The sequence below is a fragment of the Ilyonectria robusta genome, assembly GCF_021365365.1.
Source record: "Ilyonectria robusta strain PMI_751 chromosome Unknown BGZ61scaffold_27, whole genome shotgun sequence".
NCBI lineage: Eukaryota > Fungi > Ascomycota > Sordariomycetes > Hypocreales > Nectriaceae > Ilyonectria > Ilyonectria robusta.
Genome location: NW_025764461.1, coordinates 384,226 through 409,206, shown reverse-complemented (window position 1 = coordinate 409,206; position 24,981 = coordinate 384,226). Strand labels below are relative to the sequence as shown.

The 24,981-nt window shown below is 51.7% G+C and overlaps 9 protein-coding genes across 9 annotated transcripts; 6 read left to right on the top strand and 3 right to left on the bottom strand.

Moving 5' to 3' along the window:
• Positions 1-181: 181 nt before the first annotated feature.
• Positions 182-2,732, top strand: BGZ61DRAFT_538198 (sulfate transporter family-domain-containing protein; the record flags this gene model as incomplete). Its single annotated transcript, XM_046254626.1, has 4 exons — positions 182-437; positions 503-648; positions 705-2,123; positions 2,178-2,732. The coding sequence occupies 4 exons, from the start codon at positions 182-184 to the stop codon at positions 2,730-2,732; spliced, it is 2,376 nt and encodes a 791-aa protein (XP_046097963.1).
• A 4,236-nt stretch (positions 2,733-6,968) lies between these two features.
• Positions 6,969-8,257, top strand: BGZ61DRAFT_365230 (uncharacterized protein; the record flags this gene model as incomplete). The annotated part of the gene is made up of 4 exons (XM_046241591.1): positions 6,969-7,179; positions 7,243-7,584; positions 7,666-8,040; positions 8,097-8,257. 4 exons carry the CDS (start codon positions 6,969-6,971, stop codon positions 8,255-8,257), a joined length of 1,089 nt encoding a protein of 362 aa, XP_046097962.1.
• A 398-nt stretch (positions 8,258-8,655) lies between these two features.
• Positions 8,656-9,130, top strand: BGZ61DRAFT_483941 (uncharacterized protein; the record flags this gene model as incomplete). The annotated part of the gene is made up of 2 exons (XM_046249539.1): positions 8,656-8,733; positions 8,774-9,130. 2 exons carry the CDS (start codon positions 8,656-8,658, stop codon positions 9,128-9,130), a joined length of 435 nt encoding a protein of 144 aa, XP_046097961.1.
• Positions 9,131-11,865: 2,735 nt separating this feature from the next.
• Positions 11,866-12,970, top strand: BGZ61DRAFT_430420 (acyl transferase/acyl hydrolase/lysophospholipase). The gene is made up of 3 exons (XM_046243811.1): positions 11,866-11,983; positions 12,032-12,277; positions 12,331-12,970. The coding sequence occupies exons 1-3, from the start codon at positions 11,886-11,888 to the stop codon at positions 12,932-12,934; spliced, it is 948 nt and encodes a 315-aa protein (XP_046097960.1). The 5' UTR covers positions 11,866-11,885; the 3' UTR covers positions 12,935-12,970.
• Positions 12,971-13,789: 819 nt separating this feature from the next.
• Positions 13,790-16,015, top strand: BGZ61DRAFT_461442 (major facilitator superfamily domain-containing protein). The gene is made up of 8 exons (XM_046247169.1): positions 13,790-13,983; positions 14,034-14,185; positions 14,232-14,427; positions 14,478-14,587; positions 14,637-14,905; positions 14,955-15,366; positions 15,425-15,636; positions 15,693-16,015. The coding sequence occupies exons 1-8, from the start codon at positions 13,832-13,834 to the stop codon at positions 15,798-15,800; spliced, it is 1,611 nt and encodes a 536-aa protein (XP_046097959.1). The 5' UTR covers positions 13,790-13,831; the 3' UTR covers positions 15,801-16,015.
• A 665-nt stretch (positions 16,016-16,680) lies between these two features.
• On the bottom strand, positions 16,681-18,052 carry BGZ61DRAFT_483938 (uncharacterized protein; the record flags this gene model as incomplete). Its single annotated transcript, XM_046249538.1, has 2 exons — positions 16,681-17,774; positions 17,824-18,052. The coding sequence occupies 2 exons, from the start codon at positions 18,050-18,052 to the stop codon at positions 16,681-16,683; spliced, it is 1,323 nt and encodes a 440-aa protein (XP_046097958.1).
• A 1,647-nt stretch (positions 18,053-19,699) lies between these two features.
• On the top strand, positions 19,700-21,171 carry BGZ61DRAFT_498455 (glutamyl-tRNA amidotransferase subunit A; the record flags this gene model as incomplete). The annotated part of the gene is made up of 4 exons (XM_046251277.1): positions 19,700-19,958; positions 20,014-20,115; positions 20,165-20,958; positions 21,004-21,171. 4 exons carry the CDS (start codon positions 19,700-19,702, stop codon positions 21,169-21,171), a joined length of 1,323 nt encoding a protein of 440 aa, XP_046097957.1.
• On the bottom strand, positions 21,116-23,214 carry BGZ61DRAFT_119844 (fungal-specific transcription factor domain-containing protein). The gene is made up of 4 exons (XM_046237024.1): positions 22,698-23,214; positions 22,258-22,565; positions 22,071-22,204; positions 21,116-22,021 (listed from the first exon to the last, which is right to left on the bottom strand). Exons 1-4 carry the CDS (start codon positions 22,945-22,947, stop codon positions 21,229-21,231), a joined length of 1,485 nt encoding a protein of 494 aa, XP_046097956.1. The 5' UTR covers positions 22,948-23,214; the 3' UTR covers positions 21,116-21,228.
• Positions 23,215-23,735: 521 nt separating this feature from the next.
• On the bottom strand, positions 23,736-24,390 carry BGZ61DRAFT_461438 (uncharacterized protein). Its single transcript, XM_046247168.1, has one exon. It carries the CDS (start codon positions 24,238-24,240, stop codon positions 24,013-24,015), a length of 228 nt encoding a protein of 75 aa, XP_046097955.1. The 5' UTR covers positions 24,241-24,390; the 3' UTR covers positions 23,736-24,012.
• Positions 24,391-24,981: the final 591 nt, after the last annotated feature.

Here is a 24,981-nt window from a genome sequence, read left to right as displayed (position 1 = left end):
AGCTTGTCCATCTTGGCAGCAGTTCTAGTGTGTGCCACTCCCCGACCGACCGAGCGACAGCCCGAGTACACTTTGTGTCTCCGCCGCCCGCGACATTTCAGCCTCAAATACGACGCCCTCGTCCCAATTCCCCTCCCCCAGCTGATTGTCTAGTCATACTCTCTGCTCTCCGCTGGACAGAATGACTGCTCCTCCCAACAAGGCCAGGTCCGCCCTGGAAAAGTTCCTCGGTGCCGACCATATCGAGCCCGAGGAGCGCGCGCCCTCCATCACCAACGCCGACCCCTTCATTGAGCGCGAGCCCACCGTCGGCGAGTTCCTCGAGGAGTTCACCCCTACCATCCACGGCATTGCCGAGTACCTCTACAGCCTGTTCCCCTTCCTGTCGTGGATTGGCAAGTACAACTGGATCTGGTTCCTTGGTGATCTGATTGCTGGTAAGTCGGCCGCAGTTGAAGCAAAAAAGACGACAATGGACAATCGCTAACTCCCCGCTCCACAGGTATCACCGTTGGCGCCGTCGTGGTTCCCCAGTCCATGGCCTATGCCCAATTGGCCCAACTCCCCGTCGAATATGGCTTGTACACATCCTTCATGGGTGTGCTCATCTATTGGTTCTTTGCCACGTCCAAGGATATCACTATTGGTGTACGTTGCAACCTCCTCCCCCACACTCCTAGCGCAGCCCAGCTGACATCTTGCAGCCCGTTGCAGTCATGTCGCAGGTCACAGGCAACATCGTTTTGGCCTCGGCCGAGTCGATCCCCGACGTTGAGGGTCACGTCGTTGCTTCTGCTCTCGCCGTCATCATCGGTGCCATTGTCACCTTCATCGGCCTCGCCCGCATTGGATGGCTCGTCGAGTTCATCCCGCTCCCCGCCATCTGCGCCTTCATGACTGGCTCCGGCGTCTCCATCGCCGCCGGCCAGGTCCCCAAGCTCATGGGCATCAAGGGCGTCAACACGCGTGCTCCCACGTACGAGGTCATCATCCACACCCTCAAGAACCTCGGCACCACCAAGATCGACGCTGCCCTCGGCCTGACCGCCCTGGTCATGCTCTACGGCATCCGCGCCATCTGCTCGACCCTCGCCAAGCGCCAGCCGCAGCGCGCCAAGCTGTACTTCTTCATCTCCACCCTGCGAACCGCCTTCGTCATCCTGCTGTACACTGGAATCAGCGCTGGCATCAACATCCACCGCAAGGATGATCCCATGGTCAGCATCATCGAGACTGTCCCCAGTGGCTTCACCCACGCTGCCGCCCCCGAGATCAACGTCCGCATCATCAAGTCCTTCATCTCGGAGCTTCCCGCCGCCGTCATCGTCGTCCTGATTGAGCACATCTCCATCTCCAAGTCCTTCGGCCGTGTCAACAACTACATCATCGACCCTTCGCAGGAGCTCGTCGCCATTGGCGTCACCAACCTGCTCGGTCCCTTCCTCGGTGCCTACCCCGCCACTGGATCCTTCTCCCGAACTGCCATCAAGGCCAAGGCTGGTGTCCGCACTCCCTTCGCCGGTGTCATTACCGGAATTGTTGTGCTGCTGGCTCTCTACGCTCTGACTGCTGTCTTCTTCTACATTCCCAACGCAGCTCTCGCCGCTGTCATCATCCACGCTGTCGGAGATGTCATCACCCCTCCCAAGGTCATTTACCAGTTCTGGCGCGTCTCTCCCCTTGAGGTGCCCATCTTCTTCGCTGGTGTCCTCGTTACCATCTTCTCCAGCATCGAGAACGGAATCTACACCACCATCAGCATCTCCTTTGCTGTTGTCATCGTCCGACTTTTCCAGACCCAGGGCCGCTTCCTCGGTGTTGTCCGCATCCGCACCATGAAGGCCAACCTCAACGATGGCACATCCAGCCCCGACACCATTGCGAAGGAGGTCCCTCTCGACGATGAGAACGAGACTTCTCTGCGTGCTGGCTTCCTGCCTCTCGACCACGGCGATGGCTCCAACCCCAAGGTCGTTGTCCGAACCCCCTACCCCGGTGTCTTTATCTATCGCTTCGCAGAGGGCTTCAACTACCCCAATGCTTCCCGATACCTCAACCACCTGACCGAGACCGTCTTCGCAAGCTGCCGACGAACCAACCCTTCTCTCTTGGGCAAGCTTGGTGTAAGTAAAACCTTAATATCCGACATGGGAACCAATCACTGACAATCTAAACAGGACCGACCCTGGAACGACGGCGAGCCCCGTCACATCAAGGAGAACGCCGACGATGGGCGACCTATCCTCAAGGCTGTCATTCTCGACTTTTCCACTGTCAACAACGTCGATGTCACCTCCATCCAAGGCTTGATCGATGTCCGCAACCAGCTCGACAGATTCGCTTCTCCCGAGGTCGTTGACTGGCACTTCGCCAATATCGAGAACCGCTGGACCAAGAGGGCCTTGGCTGCCGCTGGCTTTGGCTTCCGAACCCCCCGCGACGGCGAGACCGCTGGCCAGTGGAAGGCTATCTTCAGTATTGCAGACCTCGGTGGCGACGACAGCCCTTCCGCTGCCATCGCTCTCGGAGAGAAGGCCGGTCGTCTCTCTATGCGCCAGGATATTGAGGCTGTGGATACTATCAGCGCCCAGGGTTCAGACAAGGACTTGAGCAAGGGTACCTCCAACTCCCGTCTCGTCGCTATCCAAGGTCTTAACCGACCTTACTTCCACCTCGATCTCCAGGAGGCCCTGGATGCTGCCATTATGAGCGCGGAGACCAAGCAGCATTAATTTGTCCGTTTTTGAAGTTGGGAGCGTTGATGGTGTTAATGGGTCTTGTAGACTCACCGTGGATATGTTGTTAATTTGGTTTGGATGGCGAGTTTGTTGTTGCCCACCGCCAGTTGTTATTAGGCGATATGATGTCGATACCCCGATCCGATCTCTAATAGATGAGCTCTGAGGAGCATCTCACTACACTTGCTTCTTAATGCCTGTTTCTGTGACGACATATGTAGGAACCTGCCAGGTGTGTAAAGCAACTTAAATGCTCATCATCACTATTTGATTAAGACTTCCGTTTAGAGTTCTTTTTGCCACCACTATTTATGCTTATTTAAGCTCAGGATATTGCGCTAGTTCAGGGACGATGAGGACTGTTATTCACCAGCAACTTCGCAAATCGCATCTTGGCACAGGAGCAAGTCTGATGGAAGGTAAGTGGATACCAACCTCTTGTTGAAGATTAATACGATAGAGTAAGATGCCGTAGGAACTAGCGTGGCTGCTGTGGGTACTGACACATCAAGACAAGAATACGCGCTCATAGCCTGACGCTGTCCCGATTTGTTTATTGAATAATGCGCAGGCGATTAGATTGCGATTACAATCTGCTGGATACCTGTGCTCACCCTGAGGGCGGTGATACCATAATCCTTCAGAATGAGGAACCAAAACCTGCAGTCACAATCTAGAAGCCTAACCTTCATTGTTCCGATTTAGGTGATCGACATGCCTATTGCTCTTTCGGTGCTTCCAGCGTTCGTCAAAATGCCTTCGAATGACGCTATGCCACGATCCACGCCGACATGAACCCGACCGCCCGCATCTGAGACCCCAGTTTGTTCCGCCCACACCTAGATGTACGCGACGCCGTCAAACCAGGAAGGCAACCCTGGGCACGATCTGGTTCTGGAAACAAGACATTGGTGGAATCGCAATCGTCCCGCCGGGGACTGTGGGCTGGATTGCTGCATTGTCCAAGGCGCATTTACGGGTATCTCGCGCCGGGGTCACCGCAGCACGTGCTTACGGCGCGGAATGGCTTCATCGGTAACTGTACATGAGATGCGCGGCAAGGGGCCTGGCGGGCGCAACTCTGTGGACTTTTTGTCATTGCGGGTCCAGGGGTGTGAGGTTTCGGTACTGCCGGTTTGAAATGAACGTGTTGGTCGCTTGGAGTCATCGTCTAGGGACAAGATTGTGTGTGGGTGGATGGGCAATGTTGGATACGGGTAGCTCGGAGTCCAAAGTGCAGGGTTAACGTGCATAAGATGAACAGAAGTCACAGGTCCGTTGGTTCGTCTGTCCTGCCTTCTCAAGTCAACAGACCGATTTCAACTTCGATGTCGCTATGACTGCTATCCAACTTATTCCCTCGTGTCTTAGTCTCCTAGGTATTCGATGGGCACAAACGGGGTAGAGACATCCGATATCAGGTACGCACGGCTGATGTAGCATGGGATCCCTTGCAACCGTTGGGTTGAACAGTCTTCCATTCGATGGCAGTTGAGTTGTGAAGTTGGACGTATACGCCTGGCAATGCATGGTTTCTCGACACATGACAAAGCCTTGGATAATTCAGCTCGATCCCGATTGCTTGCGATGAAAGAGCATTAAGAAATAGAAGCTTCATGCGCGGAAGCCATCGGGTTTGGTAGTTTAGTAAGAGACTCTCAACTATCGATAACCTGATTCTGAGTTTGTGGTGGTGAGAATGTTGGTTGCACAATTTACTTCCAGTAGTCGAACCCGCCCACTCATTTCTTATTCTTTCGGGAAGGGGTATCCGTGTAAGAGGTGCTTCTATTCAAGGAATGCTCTGTAAGATATTTGTGACTTATAAAGGAAGTCGGAGCTCAGTTGTAAAGACATCGAGCAACATAAAACAACTCCCTGTCGCGCAATATCCTATTAAACATACCTTTTTTTTTTCTAGCTTTATTCGACATGATCATATTCGATCAAAGCCATGCAGTCTTTGCAATCAATAGAGGCAAATAATTAGTACTATACCCAACACCAAAAGAGGTAGTATTAACATATCTATGCGCACTATATTGATAGCAAGCCGAGAAAGTTTATCACTGCGCGACAAGAAAACAAATGAATGAATTGAAGGCTATAATTTACCACAGCGGCAGTCTCCTTGAACCATAGATTGGGGTTAGATAGAAGGGGATGGTTTAAATAGCTCTGAAATTCAACGAGCGCTGACATTCACGGCATGGATGCATATATGCGTAAACAGCAAACTACATTGGTGAATCCTTTCTGTTGCTACAGCATAGAAGTAGAGGCCATAGGAGGAGTATGTACTCCTCACAGCGTAACAACAATGAGCAATATAGTTTGTTGTCCTCGAGTAAAAATATGTTGCCTTCTTGAGCTATATTCTTTTTACTATTCTAGACTTTATGCTTCGAGTCCAGTTTAAATATACTGCCTATGAGCAGCACAAGCAGGGCAAGTCTATTTAATTGTTTGGATGTACATTCGATCCAGTCCAATTGCAGCCCTGCGATTTTCTCATCCATCGTCGCTCTAGCGGATCTGTATTCGCATACAAGCGCCATGATCGCGGTTAAAATGAGCGCAAGTATTCTACCAACTGTGTGGCTCCAAAATCTAAGGGTCGGTATCAATATCTGACTCTATTTACACTATTGCTGTCTGACTAGAGTTTGCAGGGTTATGCAGCGAGAATTTAAAAGCAAGATTTCATAAACGATCCGAGCTATTACCTAGACAAGTCTTAAGTAGCAGGGCCTATACCCGCTGCTTCTCGTCTCAATTTTCAAGCACTGAAGAAACGATCAGTTCTGATACAATTTGAGCCACCTATTGATTAGCCGCAGCTGCATGCTCGAGGTAGAATTTCTGTCCCTCTGTTCACACAAGAAAAATCAGCAACATTAATATGTTTATCTAATCGTATATGATATATAGGGTTGGTATATGTATGAAGTGGATGTGTAAGAAGCGGGTAGCAAATGAATAACGAGGCTGCTATATTTTGTGAACGCTGGCGTTTTCCTACACGTACCTACCTGTGGGATTTAGGGCATTGTTAAAGTTATCAAGTGCAAGCTTACTATTGCCAGAATACAAACTCGTAACAAGCTCTCGGCGAAGTAAAAGGTATGCATCGATCCACTGCTCGAAGGTCAGGAACCTTTTGGCGTCCTTGGATTTGCCGTCAATGGCATTTCCACCTCTCCTCATTTTCCTTTGACTATAGGTGCTACCTAAGCATGTCTAGGATCCCCAGCCCTATTGGCAACGGTTGAATGCGGGCAGTATTTGTTGCACTGTTTCATGGCTGTTATTTGTCTTTCACCGTTGTTCTATACTTATGGAGACTAGTAGGCTAACGGTATTCTGGCTGGCATCTTTCTATCTGTCCTTTCTAGACTCCGATTTGTTCAATAGATAACATTTAAACAAGGTGAAATTAGCATGATATTGAACAAAGTTGAGGAAACAAAAGCCCCCAAAAAACCTTCTCCATTATATTGCCCCATGATATCATTCGAAATAAGCTTGTCGGACTCATCGTCATGCCTCCCAAACATCCCAAAAACTATGCCTCCTTCGTTTCAAATAGTGTCTAAATTGGCCAGGCTGACTCAATCGTGTCACAGTTAGCTACCCTTCATCACATGTGACCTCGATCTTTCGGACTGAATTTCTAAGCACGGAGTGCATCATCAATGAGGTGCACCTTGCATGCGCTAACATGACTCCTGTTTCTTCATCCCCCGCAATCTAGCTTTCCTCTGGCGGATGCTAATTGGCTCATCAGATAAGATGATGAGTTATCTATAGTTTGGTGAGGGGCTCGGGATGCTTTGTCAGGGCCATTGGTGTTTTTGGATTCGACGTCGATGGCGCCATCGCCGGATAAAGGACTAAGACTGGCTCAGGCACTAGGTCACGACATGCTGCACCACACTGCCGTCATATCAATCGCCCAGACTCTGAGTGGCCGGTTGTCGCAATTCGCCTCGCAATCCCGACTTCCGCCAAGTGAATGGTGTCAAGCCGATACGGATTGACGTTGAGTGTGGAGCATGATTGCTCCCTTTCTCGTTTCCCCGCGTGCAAAGGGTTGCAAGATGCGCATATATAAGAACATGGCCACCTCGTGAAATTGAAGAATTCATTAGAACTGCATCAGCTTCGAAATAAACTTCGCCTCATTCAATTGCATCTCACTTATACCTTTGTCCACCAGCTGTACTCAAGATGGCACCCTCTGCAACCGAAAGCGAGATTCCCATCCACTCAAAGGGCCAGACTCAGAGCCGGGAGCCTCTCAAGCCTTCGGGAGCACTGAAGGATTATGAGTCGTTCGATGTTACTCCCGCCATTGGACGCGAGTTTCCCAAGGCGAACTTGGTCGACTGGCTCAATGCACCGAATGCGGATGAATTGATCCGTGATCTTGCCATCACCAGTGAGGCGACCCCCTCATCCGCAATTGTTATGAGCAACTGAGTCATCTAACCACCATCAACAGTCTCCCAACGCGGTGTGGTCTTCTTTCGTGCCCAGGAGAATCTCACCAATGACCTCCAGAAGAAACTTATTCTGAAGCTCGGGGAGCTGACGGGTCGACCCTCGACCTCTACCCTTCACATCCATCCACTGCTCAACTCAGAGCGAGACTTGGGTGGTGAAGACCTCGAGGTCAGCACGATTAGCTCTAAGCAACACAAAAAGTTCTATCGAAAGACAAGCGACGATGGTGTCGTCGTCACCAAGCCCGATGAGGACATTTGGCACTCGGACATTGCTTTTGAGCCCTCGCCTGCGGACTACACGTCGCTTCGTCTCGTGGAGCTGCCTGAAACTGGGGGTGGTACGTCAATCATTCCACTACTAATGCCTCCAATAGCCCCAAACACTGCTCGACAGCAAGACTAATTGCCTCTTTGATTAGATACCCTCTGGGCCTCTGGATACGATGTCTACGACCGACTTAGTCCCGCTTACCAGAAGTTCTTGGAGTCTCTGACAGCAACCTTTTCGCAGCCACACTTTGGTCAGATCGCGGCTCGTCAGGGTTTCAAGCTGTATGACAAGCCACGCGGCGCCCCAGATAACATCGGCGACGTACTCAAAGCGGTGCACCCCGTGGTGCGTACCAACCCGGTGACGGGGTGGAAGAGCGTGTTCCCGATCGGCGCCCACGTCGGACATATCAACGGCGTGACAAAAGAGGAGAGCAGCAATCTTCTCTCGTGGTTTTACGACCTGATTGCCAAGGACCACTCGATCCAAGTGCGGTTGAAGTGGCAGAACCCCAACGATATCGGTAAGCATTGGAGAATGTAACCCTATTGGTGCCATGTTGCTGACTTTATACGATAGCTATCTGGGACAACCGAAGTGTTTTCCACTCCGCGACACTTGACTACGAAGGATACGGCGATAGATTTGGCAACCGGGTTGTGGGCATTGGAGAGCACCCGTATCTTGATCCTCAGAGCATTGGAAAGGCGGAGAGCTTGAGGGCAAGCTCTGAACAGTAGAGGGACTATAAAGAACACAAGCCTTCTTGTTCAGCTACTGTTTCTTCTCGTGCTGGGTGTAGATTACTGTTTATCCCTGCTGTTTGAGAATACTGCATCGCTTTGATCTATCTGATGATATTGAGTAGAGCCAAAAAAAAAAAAAAAAACAAATAAGCTACCTACCTTATTGTCTGATATCAGTAAAGACTATAAAACCACTCTGCTGAATATATCACATAACAAATAGAGTCGATCTAGCCAATTGAAATCGGGTGCACAGATGTAGCCTGTAGGTAGGAGTGGCCCGTAGGTCGGTGAGTTGTCTTACAGTGGCTGCACTAGAGGTACGCTGGAGGCTGTTAGCATCTTTCTCGATGCTGGGCTGTCCACATGTTCATCATTGATTGGACTGAGATATGCATGCCACAGCCTGGGGAAGCCGGGGACTAAGGGCTCATAACGACGAGGCCAAAGCATCCCTGGGGCGCTGGGAGGTACGCAACTTCGTCAAGTTCACGACGTATCAAAGATCAGAAACATGCCGACCTGGTTCCTCCCCCCCTCCCCTCGGCCGACCCCGGAACGCCGGCCATCCAACTCTCCGAGGACGACAGATTCGTCGAGCCCAAGCATGAGCACTTCAACGAGGTCGAGCGGTCTGTCGGATTCAACATCCTGGCCAAGTTCGTCGACTTGGTGTCAGGTTCGGCGAGCATCAAGGCAAGCCGACGCGACGTCCAGCGATACGGCACTGTGGATCACGAAATTCGAAAGCTGAAACCAATCCCCGAAGCGGCACTTGAAGCCATTCTCAAGCTCCGTATGGACTTCAGTGTGCAGTTTGTCAAACAGAATGCGGGTGATGGGCCGGCCGAGCCCAATCTCGAGTAGGAGTATTCCGAGGGCCAGAATGTGTGGTCGCCGATGGAAGTATCCATTGTCGAGAATCTCGGGCAGCCCTTTACCGTGCTGTCCCAGATCCGGAGAAATATAAACCTGCAGCGGAAGCCTATCCTTCGGTTTGTCATGACCAGCTTCCTGCATGAGCCAGATGTTGTCGCTTGTCCATTTGTCCCGCGACAGTTCGGAGCCATAGAACTGCCAAAGGGCTCGGCTAATAATATGAGCAAGCCGGATTTTGGCCCGAATTGTCAGCTTGTACGTTTCGAGGACTCTGGACAGCTGTATGCCGCTCCCTTGAAAAATGAGCCTACCGAGTCTCGTGCAGTCAGGAATTCGAACTAGGCCGCCGTTGGGCACAAACTGGAGGTCGATTCCCGCACAGATTCTCTGCATAAGAAACTGGCAGACGCTCCCGGATATCACAGGAATGCACTTTCCCAGCCTCAAATTATGTTTCTCCACCTCTGGCTCTTCTTGGAAGCTCACATGGCCGCGGCGACCTGGAGTTCGTCTGGATCATGTTTGTTAGTTTGGGCAATTGAGCGGCAGACAAAGATGAATTCTCTCTTACAGCGGAAGGCCGAGAGAGATGTCTTGCCAGTATTCCATCCCAGCAGAGGAAACGAGAAGTTCGAAGACGGCTGTGGCATGGGTGCTGTTGACTAGGACGGTCACACACGTCTTTTATACTAGACTGACCCCGTCCGCCTCTGGAGAGACGTTTGCAGCATGTTTCGATCAATAAGAAGCAACCGTATTCAGCTGAGAACACCCCCCTTCAACCATAAAAACGCCAATCATCGGGCTGCGACATGCGGCTGAAGCAGCCACGCGCGGGGCAACCAGGCTGTCAACCGTCGGTCCCTTCAACGGTATGCCATGTTTCTCCTGCCATCACCTCTCCTGATCCACCAGCATTCGCCAGAATATACACTTGCCCATCCCTGGAAGCATGGATTTTGCCACAGGCTCCGTGTCGGATCTCACGACAGCGTCTATAGCAGGCTTCGAGCGCTGCTTCGCAGTAAACGGCGTGAAGCACTCCGAGGACCTCGAAAACCGGTTCGCCGACTTCAATCTCTGGGCGGCAGGCGTAGGGGCCATGGCCGGCTCGGAGGCGTCCCTCGACCATCGTTTCGAGGAACGGCCAGAAGTCCTGATTTTGGTTAAAGGTATCTTGGCCCTTCTCCAGCAGTTTCTGGATGAGGCTGCAAGCGTGGCCGAAAGAGCGTCGCTGGTCGACAAGGACTTCCAAGATGTAGATTCATTGCTGGAGGATCTCGCCATGATAGCCGTGGCCATTCGACGAACCGGCAAGCGGTCCCGCTTGAAAAAAAGCCGATTGAATGTTTAACCCAGAAGAGCACGAGGAGCTACGACTCCATCCTCAATGCATCGTGCTCGCTCGAACAAGCGTAGGAGCCGGGAGCCCGCCTCGCTTGGACACGTCCAGGCTCACGCCTGTCCAGGAGCGTCTGATCGAGGCCAATCTACGGCGCCGGAATAGATTCGTTCAAGCCCCGCGGCACTCAATGCGACTGGCCCTGCGTTCAAATCCTACAAAGGAAGAAAGGCGGATTTCTGTCCAGAACGCGAAGCCCCAGGCGCCGCAACCTCTCACAGCTCCCGCGTCAAGTTCGCAGCTGGGCCTATCTTCGGCCGAGAAACGCGTCTCTCTCGCCGTATCGGGAACCTCGGCGTCGGCACCAGAGAGTAGCTTCAAATACGACGGACGGAAACGACTGAATTCGACCTCCCCGAAGACTGAGATCACTTTGATCGCGGCCACGGCTTACTATCCGAAGCCGAAACGGCCCAGAGGTCAGAAAATCTTCAAGTGCCCTTGCTGCTGCCAGTCAATACTCTTCTCGGACGTCGACAGCGATGCAAAGTGGAGGTAAGTCCACAGACCCATAGCATGGCCCTTGACAGACATAGCCTGCTACTAACACCGCTACGCAGGAAGCACCTGACCGAGGATATTCTTCCGCATACCTGCATCAAAGCCGACTGCCCTGCGGAACACGTGGCTATGTTTACTTCACACGAGGCCTTGGAGCATCACGTAAGGCACGAGCACCCATCGACCTGGGAGTGTCACCTCTGCGATGCCGGCGGTGAGACATTTCACACGATGGACGCTATCACAGGCCACTTCAGTCAGAACCACGCGAATATCTCAGCGGACGACTTCTTCTCCACCGTCATATCATCGTCTGGTCAAAGTTGGTTGGGGGTCCAGTCGTGTCCCCTGTGCAAGTCATTCAGTTCGCAGGACACCGCCGAGTTGGATGGGCACGTATTGGAGCACATGCACGACTTCTCTCTTCGCTCTCTCCCTTGGCCAGAGCATTCAATCCCAGATCTTCCAGGCCACGTTGGAACATTCAATCCTGATGACCCGTGGATTGCAACTTGGATCGACGCCTTAGAGCTCGATAAAGCGGCGTCCCGCCCGCCCCAGCTCCAGCTGTCCCACGAGTTCGACCTGAGTCCATCTTCATATCCAGAGGCCTTGAGCTCACATGCACCCATCGGACTCGGCTATTTTGCTGAAAACGACTACTTTGCCGACATTAAGGAGGGGGCATCGGCTCGCCCGCAAACAGACCATTCGCTCTCGACTCAACCCTGGGCATCCAGCGGCGACCCGAATCCTTTTGACCAGTCCGGCCTCTGCCTTCTGTCGCTGGATGGCGGTGGGATCCGCGGCCTGTCTACGCTTTTTATCTTGAAGAGTATCATGATTCAACTCAATCACAAGCGCAAGAACAGCGGCCTTCCCGACGTCTTGAAGCCGTGCGATGTCTTTGACCTGATTGGCGGCACAAGTACGGGAGGGTAAGTTGGCCCTGCATCTCCGCGGCGATGACCAGCTGACCAGAACAGGCTGATCGCCATCATGCTTGGGCGATTGGAGATGGACGTGGATGAGTGGATTGCGGCATTCTACGAGCTTTCCGCCGTCGTCTTGGCCCAGTCGGTGGGCAGGCTTCCTGTCCGCTTTATTAACGGACACCCACAGCAACGGTTCGATTCAAGCAAGCTGAAGATTACCGTGATCAAACTCATCACCAGCCGGGGTCTCTCGCCGGAAGAACCATACGACGGCGGCCAAGATCACAGTTGCAAGGTGTCCGTACATGTCCCATCCGTTCTCCCGCGTGGTCCCTGCTGACGTCCCTTAGCTTCGTGTGCGCCGCTTCGAATGACCTCCATGGGATTCAACGACTGAGAACGTATGACTTCCAGGAGGAAAAGGCCATACCTTGTACCATCTGGGAGGCTGCGCTGGCGACATCGGCCACGAGTGGATTCTTCGACCCCGTGCAAATTGGTTCACACCAGTATGTCGACGGCACTGTGGCAGCGAACAACCCGGTCGATCAAGTGGAACGCGAGGCATCGGACATTTGGTGTCCCAACACTGGTGACTTGAAGTCACTCGTCAAAAGCTTCATATCTGTCGGCACGGGGAATGCCGGCGGGCCGGTCGAGTATCAAGTTAATATCCCCATTTCAGTGGCGTTAGCCAGTATCGCGACCGAAACGGAGGAGGCAGCGGCAAAGGTCATCAATAGATTGAGACAGAAGTACGACAACAGGCAATTCTTCCGATTCAATGTCGAACAAGAGCTCCAGAACGTCGGTCCTGAGGAATACGCGAACCGAGGAGCCATTGAGACAGCGACTGAAGAGTATCTGCACGAAGCTGCACAGAAGTCGCGGGTGTGGGAATGCGTCCAGAGCCTGAGGGAAAAGCGGAGTGTGTTCGACGGAGAAGTTCGGTAGCGCGTTATTGTAGCTAACAAGTATACTATGGAACCGGCCGGGATGGATCTAAGTAGTGTCGTGCAAGTATGCAGATCAACAGCCCGTAACTAGCTCCCGAGCCACTATGTATAGAAGTACAGCAAGATGTTTCACCGAACCATGCCAGTTGTTTCTGATCCGACAGGCTGAGGTCGTTAGTCCGACTCTGTCCTCGCCTCTTGCTTTCGCTTACACGGCTGTGTCGACCAGCTAGGTTGGGTCGTTGACCTAGCCATCTCCGCTGTCAAGGCATGCCAGGCATTTTGCCGTTTCATCATCCGGAAGGAGGTCATGGACTAACTGGGCCATTTGATCACGCCGTTGCTGACGGATCGTGCTGACAAGGTTGGTGAGCTGGTGGCTTCAATATATATGCAGAAGTGTTGTGAGTTTGATGATACTTAAGATGTCAGACTTAATTCCTGACTGCCAGCTGTATATAGAGAAAAGCTAATTCTGCTATAATCTAATAGATTTTACTAGAGTTAAAACATACACACCTTTTGGTAGCGCCGCTCTAGACAAGGTAGATCATCTAGCCTGTCTTGGCAGTCCATGCCGGGTTTCTCAACACTCGTAGGACACCCATCCCCGTCAAAGACCGGCCCAAGCGTACATGTCGGATCAAGTCTGCCTATCAACGGACCAAATTACTTCGGCGGCCTCGATAAAAACGGAGAATCAACCGTAGATCCATTGCCGAGGAGGGGCAGATAGGCAATAAGATGCAATGGCATTCCCGGTTCCGGCGGTCATTAGCAAGAAATTGTGGGTCGTTATCGCCAGTGCCGAAAATCCGATTTCTCATCGGTCCCTTCGGATTCATTTCTGTCACCGCACACTTGCGGCTTTCAATTCCGATGATCGCTCGAAATCATGACTACTGACGAAAGAACGCCGCTCCTCCCCAAGAGGGAGACTGGGAAGAAGAGCCTCTGGTCGTGGGTACGGAGTGCTTTCAATGTCGAGAACCGCGTGCTCTTTGCGGGGTTTCTCATCACCTTGTCGTTCAGCTTTACCCAAGTTCCGTAAGTCCGCCAGTCACCCGATGTGAACATTGCGTATTAACTCCAAGTTGTATCTTTTATGTCTTCCATTTAATGGAATGCGATGCCTTCTATGACACCCACCCACCCTACAATGGTTCTGGGGACAGGTGCAGCCGAGATGAGGTGGCGGCCGGGACGGCTGCACAGTACAGTATTCTCGGGATGAGTACAACCCTATGCGGCATGTACTCCCAGTGGCTTATTTGGACTCTTCTAATTGATTCTAGGAACCCTGAACCTTTTCGTGGCTGGGTGGACAGCCAAAAAATTCGGTCCTCGAACCGCTCTCATGGTCCAGACCTTTGTCCCAGCCATTCGAGTCGCTACCCAGATTCTTGGCGTTGTGGCTGGAAAGAGAACCGGTATGATGATCATCCAATGCACCCAGCTTATCACTGTCTTGGGTGGCCCGGTTGGTTATATGTAAGTATGTCAAAACATGAAAGGCAATCATCTTACTCACTGTTGTGCAGTCTTGTTGTCAACATCATAGCTGGTGAAGTTACTGAGCCTATACGACGCACGGCTCTTTTCGGAAAGCTTCAAGGGTGCATTATGCTGGGGCAGGGCATCGGATATTTAAGTAAGTGAGACAAGCAGATTTGAATCTTAATTCGCTAACTCTCAACCAGCTGGCGGCATGATTGGCGACTCTATTGACATTCGGGCTCCATTCGATGTCGCCTTTGTCTCATTTCTCCTAGCCGGCACATATGCTTGGGTCGCCCTACCGTACATATCTCCCGACTCCATGGTTGACGCCAAAAAGCCGGGCCAGCAGGGTGAAGGGTTCTTAGCGCCACTAAAGATCCTCGTGCCACGACGCCTAAGGCTCGAAAATGGGGAGATTAAGAAGCATTATGGTGTCATATTTCTGTGCGGCGGCATCTTTCTTGGAGTGGTAAGTCGAATGGCCGGAACCATGCCTCTCAAGCTAACAAATATTTCAGCTCGCCACGGGCTACGTCCCTTTGCTCATCCAGATGTACGCCACGGCAGCGTTCGAATTCAACCAAAATGACAACGGCTGGCTGATGGCCGAGTTTGCGTTTGTGAGAAGTTTGTTCCTGATATTTCTCTTTCCTCACATCATCTCCTGGGGACGCCGCTGGACATCTCCCACATCCAACCTGGTCCCGGAAAATGACGAACCCTCGCCTGCGCTGTTGCCAACCTCTCCTGGAGAATTTGATGCCACAGCAGGCGAACAGGTGGCTGAGGAACCTGTGGAGCCTCTGAAAACTACAAAGGATAATGATGGAAGTCATTTTGATCTTGTGTTCTTGCGTTGGAGCCTCGTTGTGGACGGAGCCCTCACCACTGTGGCAGCTTTTGCCACTCGTCGGTGGCACATATATCTTGGTACGTATAGCCCACAATCCAATACACCCTATGCAATACTCTAACATTGTACTGGAAGCCGCCTTCCTTCTCCCATTTGGTTCTGGGTCAGCCCCTGCAGCCAAAGGAGTTATTACCGAGATGTGTTCAGAATCTCAACGCGCAGACGCACTAAATGCCGTCACGCTTGTCGAAAACATTGCTAGACTGTCTACCCAGGGATTGTTTGGGTTTGTTTTCGCAAGTCTGGCGGGAATTGGCAAGTCGTATGCGACTTTTTTCTGCAATGCGGTAAGCCATCGTATTTCTGAGTGAGCGATCTGTTCCTATGGCTAATATTACTCTAGGCCATTGCGGTTGTTGCAGTGGCCGTACTTCTATTTTCAAATTTCCCTCCCCAAGGAAGTTTACCGCTTGATCGCGAAAATGATGACGATATTACTACACGAGAGTGAACCTTTTGGATATAAAAAGAATAGATGGAAGGGTGATTTTGATCGCATCTTGAAGAAGATTACGATGGCTCTTCGCAGGCGTGGAAATTTTAGGAAAGGAAGAAATTAGTTCGGGACTCTGTAGGGCCACGCTAATGATTCGCCGGAGACAAATGATACGGATATAGGACGGTAACAAAAATTGCTATAATACAAGATAAATTATGCCTACGTGCCATCCAACTCAACTAACCTGCTACGCGCAGTCTCTAGAGCCAACTCCAGTATTTTCACCTCCTCTGTAGAACATCCTGCAGCCCTGAAGGTTTCAAATGCTTTCGTGAAAGAAAGTGGTGCATTCGAACCTATGGACCAACTGAAAATGGAGGGATCCATCTCTTCGATCCATCTGGCTAGCGCCTCTAGAGAAATACTTGCCCTGATGAGCTCTTTTGTAACGCGGTATGATTGCGGCCCACGAAATGCTGTCTGTAGCAACCGTGGGATCATTCCTTCGCTGTGACTTGTGGAGTCTAGAGAAGGGTTGTAAGGAAGGTGAAGATGCTGGATCCCATAAACTTGAAATATGGTGATAATCGGACCAAGAGAGCTTGTTTCCGGTCTTAGGAGAATATGATGCTCGGGGTGCGATTTCGAAAGGTTTCCGAGACCACTACCAAGCTCAATCCAACGGAACGATAGTAAAGCTCAAAATATATACTACTAACAAAGACTATCGGAAGTAATTACTCACTGCATAATATGAACCTAGCGTTTGCTATCCATGCGTTTTTCTATAGTCTTACTTTCACGTGTCCTACATCTGTCAAGATGCACCTTTCAAGCTCATTCACGTTAACATAAATGGGAAAACCAGCCTCGAATCCTAGCGGCTTTAATTTCAAATGCCTTGTGCAATGAATCCAGCCACCCAGATGATAGCCAGTGTCCCTGCTGACACAAACGGTCCTCCCATCGGGCTCGCAGCTGAATCCCCACCAGCCTCACTGGTGCTGGCACTACCGCCTCCGCCCTGGACAGTAACTGTCCTTTGGCTTTCAGAGGTGGTGGTTGGTTCAGCAAATGACAAACTCATGGAACAATCCTCATCCAACGCGAGCACGTCGCCAGCATCGTTCGTAGCCTCCATCGGAGGACACGAGAATCCTAACTCGGACGCCGCCTTGGTGGTAGTGATGGTGGTGGTTGTGCGTGTAGTAACGCCCTTTGTCACAATCACGGTTGTAGTTCTTGTTGCAGGGGCTTTGCAGTTGATCTGTCTCGCGCGGAGTCGCAGACTACCATCATCGGTTGAGGTAGTACTGGGCGGTTCGTATGTAAGCCCGCAGTCCGTCCCGAGGATTAGTGTTTCCTCGTCGGTATTCGTTACTGTTATCGGCACGCAGCTGAAGCCTGTAGGCTCGTCCTTGGGGACCTCTGTGATAGTATTCGTCTTGACCACGACGTCCGTGGTGGTCTGCGTGGACGTTACCGTCTTCGTTTCGTCGGGGCAAGCGGAACAGATGTCATTAGACCCGCAGTACGCGATATCTTTGCAGCATTTGCTCCCACAGCAAGTAGTGCCTTTTTGACAAGCACCAGCGCCATTACCGCAGCAAGTTTGCGTATCAGGATCATAGCACTTGGTATCTCCGCAGGGCACCAGACCGGATTTGCAGCAGTCACCCCCCGTAACGCAATCGTAGCCTTTCGGACAATGCGTGTTGTAAGCTGCGCAGCAAACTTGTGTATCCGGGGCGTAGCAGCCCTGTGATCCACACTGTTTATACCCAGAATCACAGCATCCGCCTGGTTGGCACACCTGGCCATCACCGCAGACGAGGCTGTCAATATCGCTCTCAGACCCACAGCAGGTTTGTGAGCTCGAGTCGTAACACTTGCGAGTTCCGCACTGTTCGCTTGTACCTTCGCAGCAGCCCAAGGCAACGCAGGTGTCTCCATTTGGGCAGCATCTTGCTCCATCTTCGCACACGTCTGTTGGTGTCAGTAACTCCGCGATGAGTCCGTTGGAGAGGAGTATTACAATATCCAGTATTAAGACACTCCCTCTTTTCCAATGCGAACAATCCTCGGCCCTCTAGGGTTTGAATAGATGATAGATTGATTGCGCTTCCAAAGGACAAGGGCTCTCCAGCCTTGGCCTTCGTCATGTCGGCCATAGACCACTTGGGTGTCTGCTCAAGCTCCAAGTTGAGAGACCCCAAGCTAGCCTCCACCCAGAGGGCAATAAATGGAATCAAAATTCTCAGCATCGTGAGCGTGACTCTTGATTTGAGATAGCAGATCACACAACGTTCAAATCTGTGAAGTGCAAGAATTAGGAGGTCCTTGGGCGTCATCAACAAGCAGCGCCCAACAGACCGAATATAAGGCGCCTACCCAGCCCCAAGACCTCAAGGGCATGTCCTGGGCAGATCATCGCGGTGTGACGATACCCCACCCGCGTATTCGATCGTGTTGGCCAGGTTCCCAGAGCCGTTGCTCGCGTGGGTTGCTTCAGCCTAGTCTAAGGCACGAAATCCTGCAATATTCCCTGCTAGTATCCACGCCACAGTTCAGCTCTCATGCAGCTACATCAAGAAGGGAGGGCCCCGCCGATGAAGAAGGAACAAGACCGACACGTGCGCCACTAATCTTCAGGCTAAATAGATCAGAGATAACGCGACCTCTTGTCTATCTTGGAAGTGGCGTGAAATCGCTGTTGAACACCGCTTGCGGGAAGCTGTGCGACATGGACGATCCTTCACTTCCACCAATTGTGCATTTTCCAGGCTTCTGCAGACCACATGATCGGTGATCAAATCATGAGAAATACCACATGATCTCAGCAGGGATTGATTGCGTTTTATTCATTACAGACGATAAGCATAATCCAGCAACACTAAACGACCCCGCATCATTGACAGCTGTCTCAGGCGGCAATAGCAAGGCCAGACTAATTGGCCCCTTTATATTTTCGGAGATTTGAAGATTACTTGGGAGCTATCTCCAAGCTACCACTACCTCTACATCGGATAAAGGGCGAGAGAAACTCATCGTTGAAAATAAGGCAGAGCACATTGCAATAATCCAAGATCTTCTTAAACACAAGGCTCGCTCTTTTATTCAATTTCCTGCCATTGAGATTGGAGGCGTAAGCAAAACACTCATTCACACAAGAGCAAGGTACAGTTAGCTGAGCACGAGGCCAAGGCGCGATTAGATTGGATGGATCTGATTCGAAGCCTATTCACGTCGGAGAAAAGACAATATACGGAGATGCTCATTCACGAAGGCCAGGAACGCAAAGCCTTCCAAGGCCTGATCGGGCTATTCAGTTGTGAGCATGAGGGCTATGACTGGTCTTCAGCTATATACATCATTTAGCTACTACCTCAACATCTGTTGACCACTATTAAAATTTTCTTCAATTGTGGAAGCCAATACACGGATCATTTTAAGATCCAAACTAGCCACACTCCAAATTTGGTTCGTTAACAGCTCTATCCCGTAGATAGTTGATGCGTAGTAGTCAATCTCAAACATTCAAGCTGTTGGATGCGATGAAAACGCCCCCGCCAGTCTGTTCCCATATCCTTAGCTTTTATAGATACCTGAGGAAAGACCGAAGAATGACTGCAATCAGTTACAAGAGCCAAGGTCGGCTTGCCCCACTCCGACATCTTTGCTGATCGTGACATAAAAGTAGTCGATGTTACAATTCTCCACCCAACCCAAATACAGACTGAAGTGCGAGCGGGGTAACCTCCTCTGGAGCACATCGCGAGCGTAGAGGAATCCAGCTTGATGGTGCAAAGATTCGAATAGACTCTTGTCAATCTTCCCATTTCCCATCTGTCGGTCATTTGAGCCTGAATTCCCAACGAACTTGATCCGAGCCACCGTCTCTGTTCGTCAACATGACGTCCCCCGAACTTTGCGCACTGACAGCGTCAGAAGTCCAGCGCCAAATCCGATCCAATTCGCTGCTTCTGGAGGACTATGTTCAGTCACTTCTTGCTCGCTACAGGATTCGAGATGAGGATGTCGATGCTTGGGCATTTATTGAACCAGACAAGGTCCTGGAGCAAGCGAGGCAGCTGGACCAAATCCCCTCGGCAAAGCGTGGTCGCCTCCATGGCTTCGTCATCGGTGTGAAAGATGTCCTGTTGACGAAAGGTGAGTCAATAGGGCGTAAGAATGGAAATTATTCGCTAAACTCTGTGCGCGTCAGATCTTCCTACTCAGTATAATTCTCCCGCATACGCTTCCGACGGGCCACTTCTGGATGCATCGACTGTGGCCATCTTACGAAGAAATGGCGCATTAATCATGGGTAAAACCTGTCACAGCCAAGTATATGATTATGTTACTAAGAAGTCCAGGCAAGACCAGAACCACAGAGTTCGCCGCGACGACTGTAGGCCCCGGCACGAAAAACCCACATGATCCTTCAAGATCCCCCGGCGGCTCATCCTCAGGATCAGGGGCAGCAGTCGCCGACAAGCAAATCCCCATTGGGCTTGGAACCCAAACAGTCGGGAGCGTTGTTCGGCCGTCCTCGTTCAACGGCATCTACGGCCTTAAGCCAACCTGGAACGCTGTATCGGCCGAAGGTCAAAAGGTCTCTTCAGTGACACTGGATACGTTTGGCTTCATGTCACGAAGCATCGAAGATCTACAGGTTCTGGCCGATATATTTTCTTTAAGAGATGATGACCCGCCTAAGGAAATTCGGCTGAACGAAGCTAGATTCGCCTTCGTCAAGACACCGGTTTGGCCAAAGGCCGGAGCCGGGACCATCGCGGCCATGGAGCGTGCGGTCCAAATCCTAAAGGATGCGGGGGCAACAGTTGAAGAAGTCACATTACCTTCCGAGTTTGACAATCTGCTTTCGTTGCAAAACCAGGTGCTTCAAGCTGAAGCCGGTGTCGCCTTCTATAGGGAATACAACACGAGAAGAGACCAAATCAGCGACAAACTCGCCGACATGGCGAGAAACATTGATACCTGCTCCAAGAAGGAATTCCTACGAGCTTTTGATACAATTGCGTCTCTTCGGCCGAAGATTGATGACATTGCAGATCAGTACACGGCAATTATCACGCCCAGCTCGGTTGACGTGGCGCCCGTTGGGATTGAATGGACCGGAAGCTCCGACTTTAACGGCATTTGGACGGTATGTCTCGCGAAGGCCTTTTGTGATGAAACTAATATGATATAGGCCCTCCATACTCCAGTTCTCAATATTCCTGGGTTTGGAGGCGAGAACGGAATGCCAGTGGGAGTGTCTCTCGTGACATCGAGGTACAAAGATCAGCATCTTTTACAGGTCGGAAAGGCCGTGGGTCCCCTCTTTGCTGCGAAAGGTGGCTGGAAGTCGGAGTTGTAAGCTCGAAGGTATCCACCATTTGAGCTTGTCCTGAAGCACGACGCGTGATATTTGTGATTACATCGCAAATACGTAGGGTCTATCAAATAATGAACCCCAAGATTGGTGCCTATTTCCTTTTGAGCTGCGTGAAGATATCCAGATCTTTCCCAAAAGCTCTTTCGCCACCAATGGGGACGCAATACCGAGCGCCTTGCTCACCCATGTAAGCTCGCCGAGGATGAATTCCTTGGACTCGTCATCGCTAGCTTCGACATGAATGCCACCAATTACAAGGGGCCAGAATACCAGTTTTCGTAGTTGGCTTTTCGGATTCGACGCGATGTCTTTCAGGTTACGAAGAAGGACATCAAGGTAGGTTGACCGTAGAGTGGCGATATGAAAATCGAGTTCTTCGTCACCACTGACGTCCCCTTGTGGTTTTCTTGACTGCTTATCCACATCAAGAAGAGATGAAATGCAGTAAAGTGCAACGGTCGCTTGGAATATCTGGGCGATACTTTGCCAGTCCCAGGCTCCTATCTGCTCTTGCAGAGCTTTGTCATCGCAGACTTGACGTTGCTCATGTTGATTGATGTCCCTTATCCATTTCTCTGCAGAAAAGGACTCTACTCGTTTCAAGATGTTTAGAGCAGCAGTTTTGACATCAATTCCTCGGGACAGTGTTGCACCTGGCTCGGAGCGCAAGTAATTAATCGAGATGATGTCTGACAGCAGGTCTGGAGGACAAGGTAGGGACGTGGATAGCCCATTTCCGTACACACTGGGTAGTAAACTAATCAACCCAATTTGACGAAGAGCTCGTTCTGATTCGACTCGGGGCGCAGTGGTGCTACCCATTATTTCTACTCTACGAAAATGTAAGGTTTTCTGATGTCTGAGGACGGAATGGCACATACAGGATAAAATACCGCAGGAGATGTTGGAACAGAGGTTGAGAAAGAACGGTATTCGACATTCCCCCCAGCATCTCTATAACGGCGTAGACAGCATCGCAGTGATAGCGCCAGTTCGGAGAGAGTGTGTGCTGAATCTAGAGGATCGATGTCAGTTAATTGGGACACAGTCCTTCCTCAACTAGCATACTTCAGCAAATAAGAAGACAAGAACGGAAGCCAGTGTGACTTCACGGGCCTGCGATGCAGTCTTCAACTGGATTGCCAGATGCCTAATTGCCGAGCCTCGATGGGTTTGCAACTTCACTGATAGCGCCGCCCGGTCAGGTTCGAATGATTCCTCAGACTGGATGATACGGTGAGCAAGGGCAATGGAGATAACAGTATGTCTGATGTTGGCGGGAAGATTTGGCGCATTGGCGATGGGTATGTAGAAAGGGCTCTTTGGGTGGCCTCCGCAGCCCGTCGCGACCTGGTCGGGGCAGATGCGAATGTTATCTGCGAAAGAAGACTGTCAGAATTTTCGACCAGAATGGATAGTTTATCCAGGTCTTTGCAATATTCCCCCCTCATATGGACGACAACGCAGAGAACCAGGGCGGTGACGGGGGTGATGGGGTGGAAACCTACAATACTCGATGGCCTCAAACAAGGTGCTGGCTTCACTCGAGTCTTTAAGGCATAGGCGGATGACATTGGACTCGTCTCTTGCACGTCTTCCCTTGGACCGGGTCTGTCCAGGCGCAAGCCATTTCAGCGGTTTCTTGCCGTACCCCGGACACTCGGCGTTCCTTGCTGCACATTTCCGGCATCCCGGGCGGCCAAAGTCACAGACAAGGCGCTTCTTGAGGCACGCCCAGCAGGGCTTCGAGTCGCTCATAAGGGAATTTCCGGCATCGAAACTTGCCAGCTGGTCGCCTTGCTGGTAGGTGTCAGGTGTCCTCTTGTATGATCAATTACGAGTTCGGGTTCCGTGGCGCCGTGAGAGTGTGATGGGGCTGAGCCGATTGACGCAGGGTTCTCCATCCTGATAGTGACGCACTGCTTACCCCGGCCGCGTGTGCTCTGTGCAGCGGAGAGAGTGCGGCTGTTCTTTGGGAGGCATGGATCATCGCCTCATGTTCCTATTTGGGTATAATCTATGGCCAAGACACAGGCACAGGCACAGGCGCCACGGGGTAGGGCGAGACGGCTTGGTTCCGATGGTCATGCAGGGCAATAAACACGATTCCCAGGGGACAAAGCACCGGTTGAAAGCGTCCTCAACACTCTACTACGCCATCCCCTCTAGGCAGCTGGGTTCGAACTGGTCACGTCTCCCCGGCTGTGCCTCGCAAGGCAGCCTCGGTGGCGAAATCGGGCGTGGTGCCAGCGGGTGAGGCTGTGTAGCCATCGCGACTAACGGCGAGCGCGACACGATAAGGGTTCTAGAAGCGCTATAAGCGTCACGCTATCCGACCCAACCGTCAGTCAATGCCCACAGTTCTGAGCTTAACTTGGTGGATGACGCACGAGGGGTGTCCTCGTGAACTGCCCACGCTGTCCCAGCCCCCCAGGCTACGCTGTGAGGCTAAAGCTACCGCACCACAAGCGAGGTCAAAGCAGCTCGACAAGGGTTTCTCTCAGGGTGCCTCGCCAGTTAAGCTCGTATATAAACACATGTCCCCCCCGCGTTGATCGTCAATCCACTCTCCGTTCCCAAACCGTACAGACCTCCGCGGGAAGCCATCACAAATCCCTCCTTTGTCCAGGAACTTAAGCGCATACGCCTCTGAAGTAATCCCCCGATCCTCCAGCTCAGCTGAGCGCACAACTCCACAGAGACTCCACCATGTGTCTCCCAAACCTCTTCCGCAAACAAAAAGCCCCTGTCGCCATGAGCGAAAACGGGTCCGGCCCCCGCCCGATCCAATCCGTTCGGCGCCGCAAGTACGCCGGCAATGCCTCAGCCGCGGCTCAGTTCCGAGAAGTCCAGATCCGAGAGAGCGAACAACGGCCGAATGTTCTGCGCAAGCCTGCTGGCGACACGACAGCTGTCCAAAGCAAAGCGTCTCAGCGCCGGAAAAACTACACCCAAGTGAATAACGACGCGGCCGCTGGCGCAGCATGGGCCTACGGAGGGGCTTACAGCGGCGATGATAACAACCACTCTGGGTCTCATGGACACCATCATGGAAACCACTATGGAGGCTGGGGAGGTCACGATGGCCACACTGGCCACACTGGCCACGGCGACCACGGCTATTCAGGAGGAGACAGCCATGGCGGTGGGGGAGGTGGCTATGACGGCGGCGGTGGAGGAGGTGGTTATGACGGCGGCGGCGGAGGAGGAGGCGACGGCGGCGGAGGTGGTGGTGGCGGAGAATGAGGCGACCAGGTCGCTCTCAATTCAGTGTCGTTTCACGCTTTATACGATCAATGAGCATGGCAGTTTGGGGGGCATTCAATCAGTTTTAAATAGATACCAATACCGCGTTTCCTACCACTTCTTGCAGATCGCCAGCTTCGTATGCTCCGCGGGTCAATGCACTCAACAGATGTGACGAGCTGCCATTGCCATCAACCCAACTAACGGACAGCCTGAATTCCATGCCCTCCAGGAATTCGATGAGTGTTTGATATATCATGATTCAAGTTTCCCGATCAAGCTTGAAAGTCCGGGAATCGCTGCGAGTGTTCACTCATCAACATAAGAGGGACAAGGTGATTTGTTCCAGAACAGCCAAACTTTGGGCTATAAATTCGCATCCTTCTCAGCCCGTCATTACTTCTTCCTTTGTCAACCTTCACAAAATCATCCGAAAGGAAAACCAACCACACTTGAGAAATCTTTGAACTCTACGAACCCCTTGGCACACCGCAACCATGTGTCTTCCAAAGATCTTCCAGAAGAAGACTGCCACTGGAAATTCGG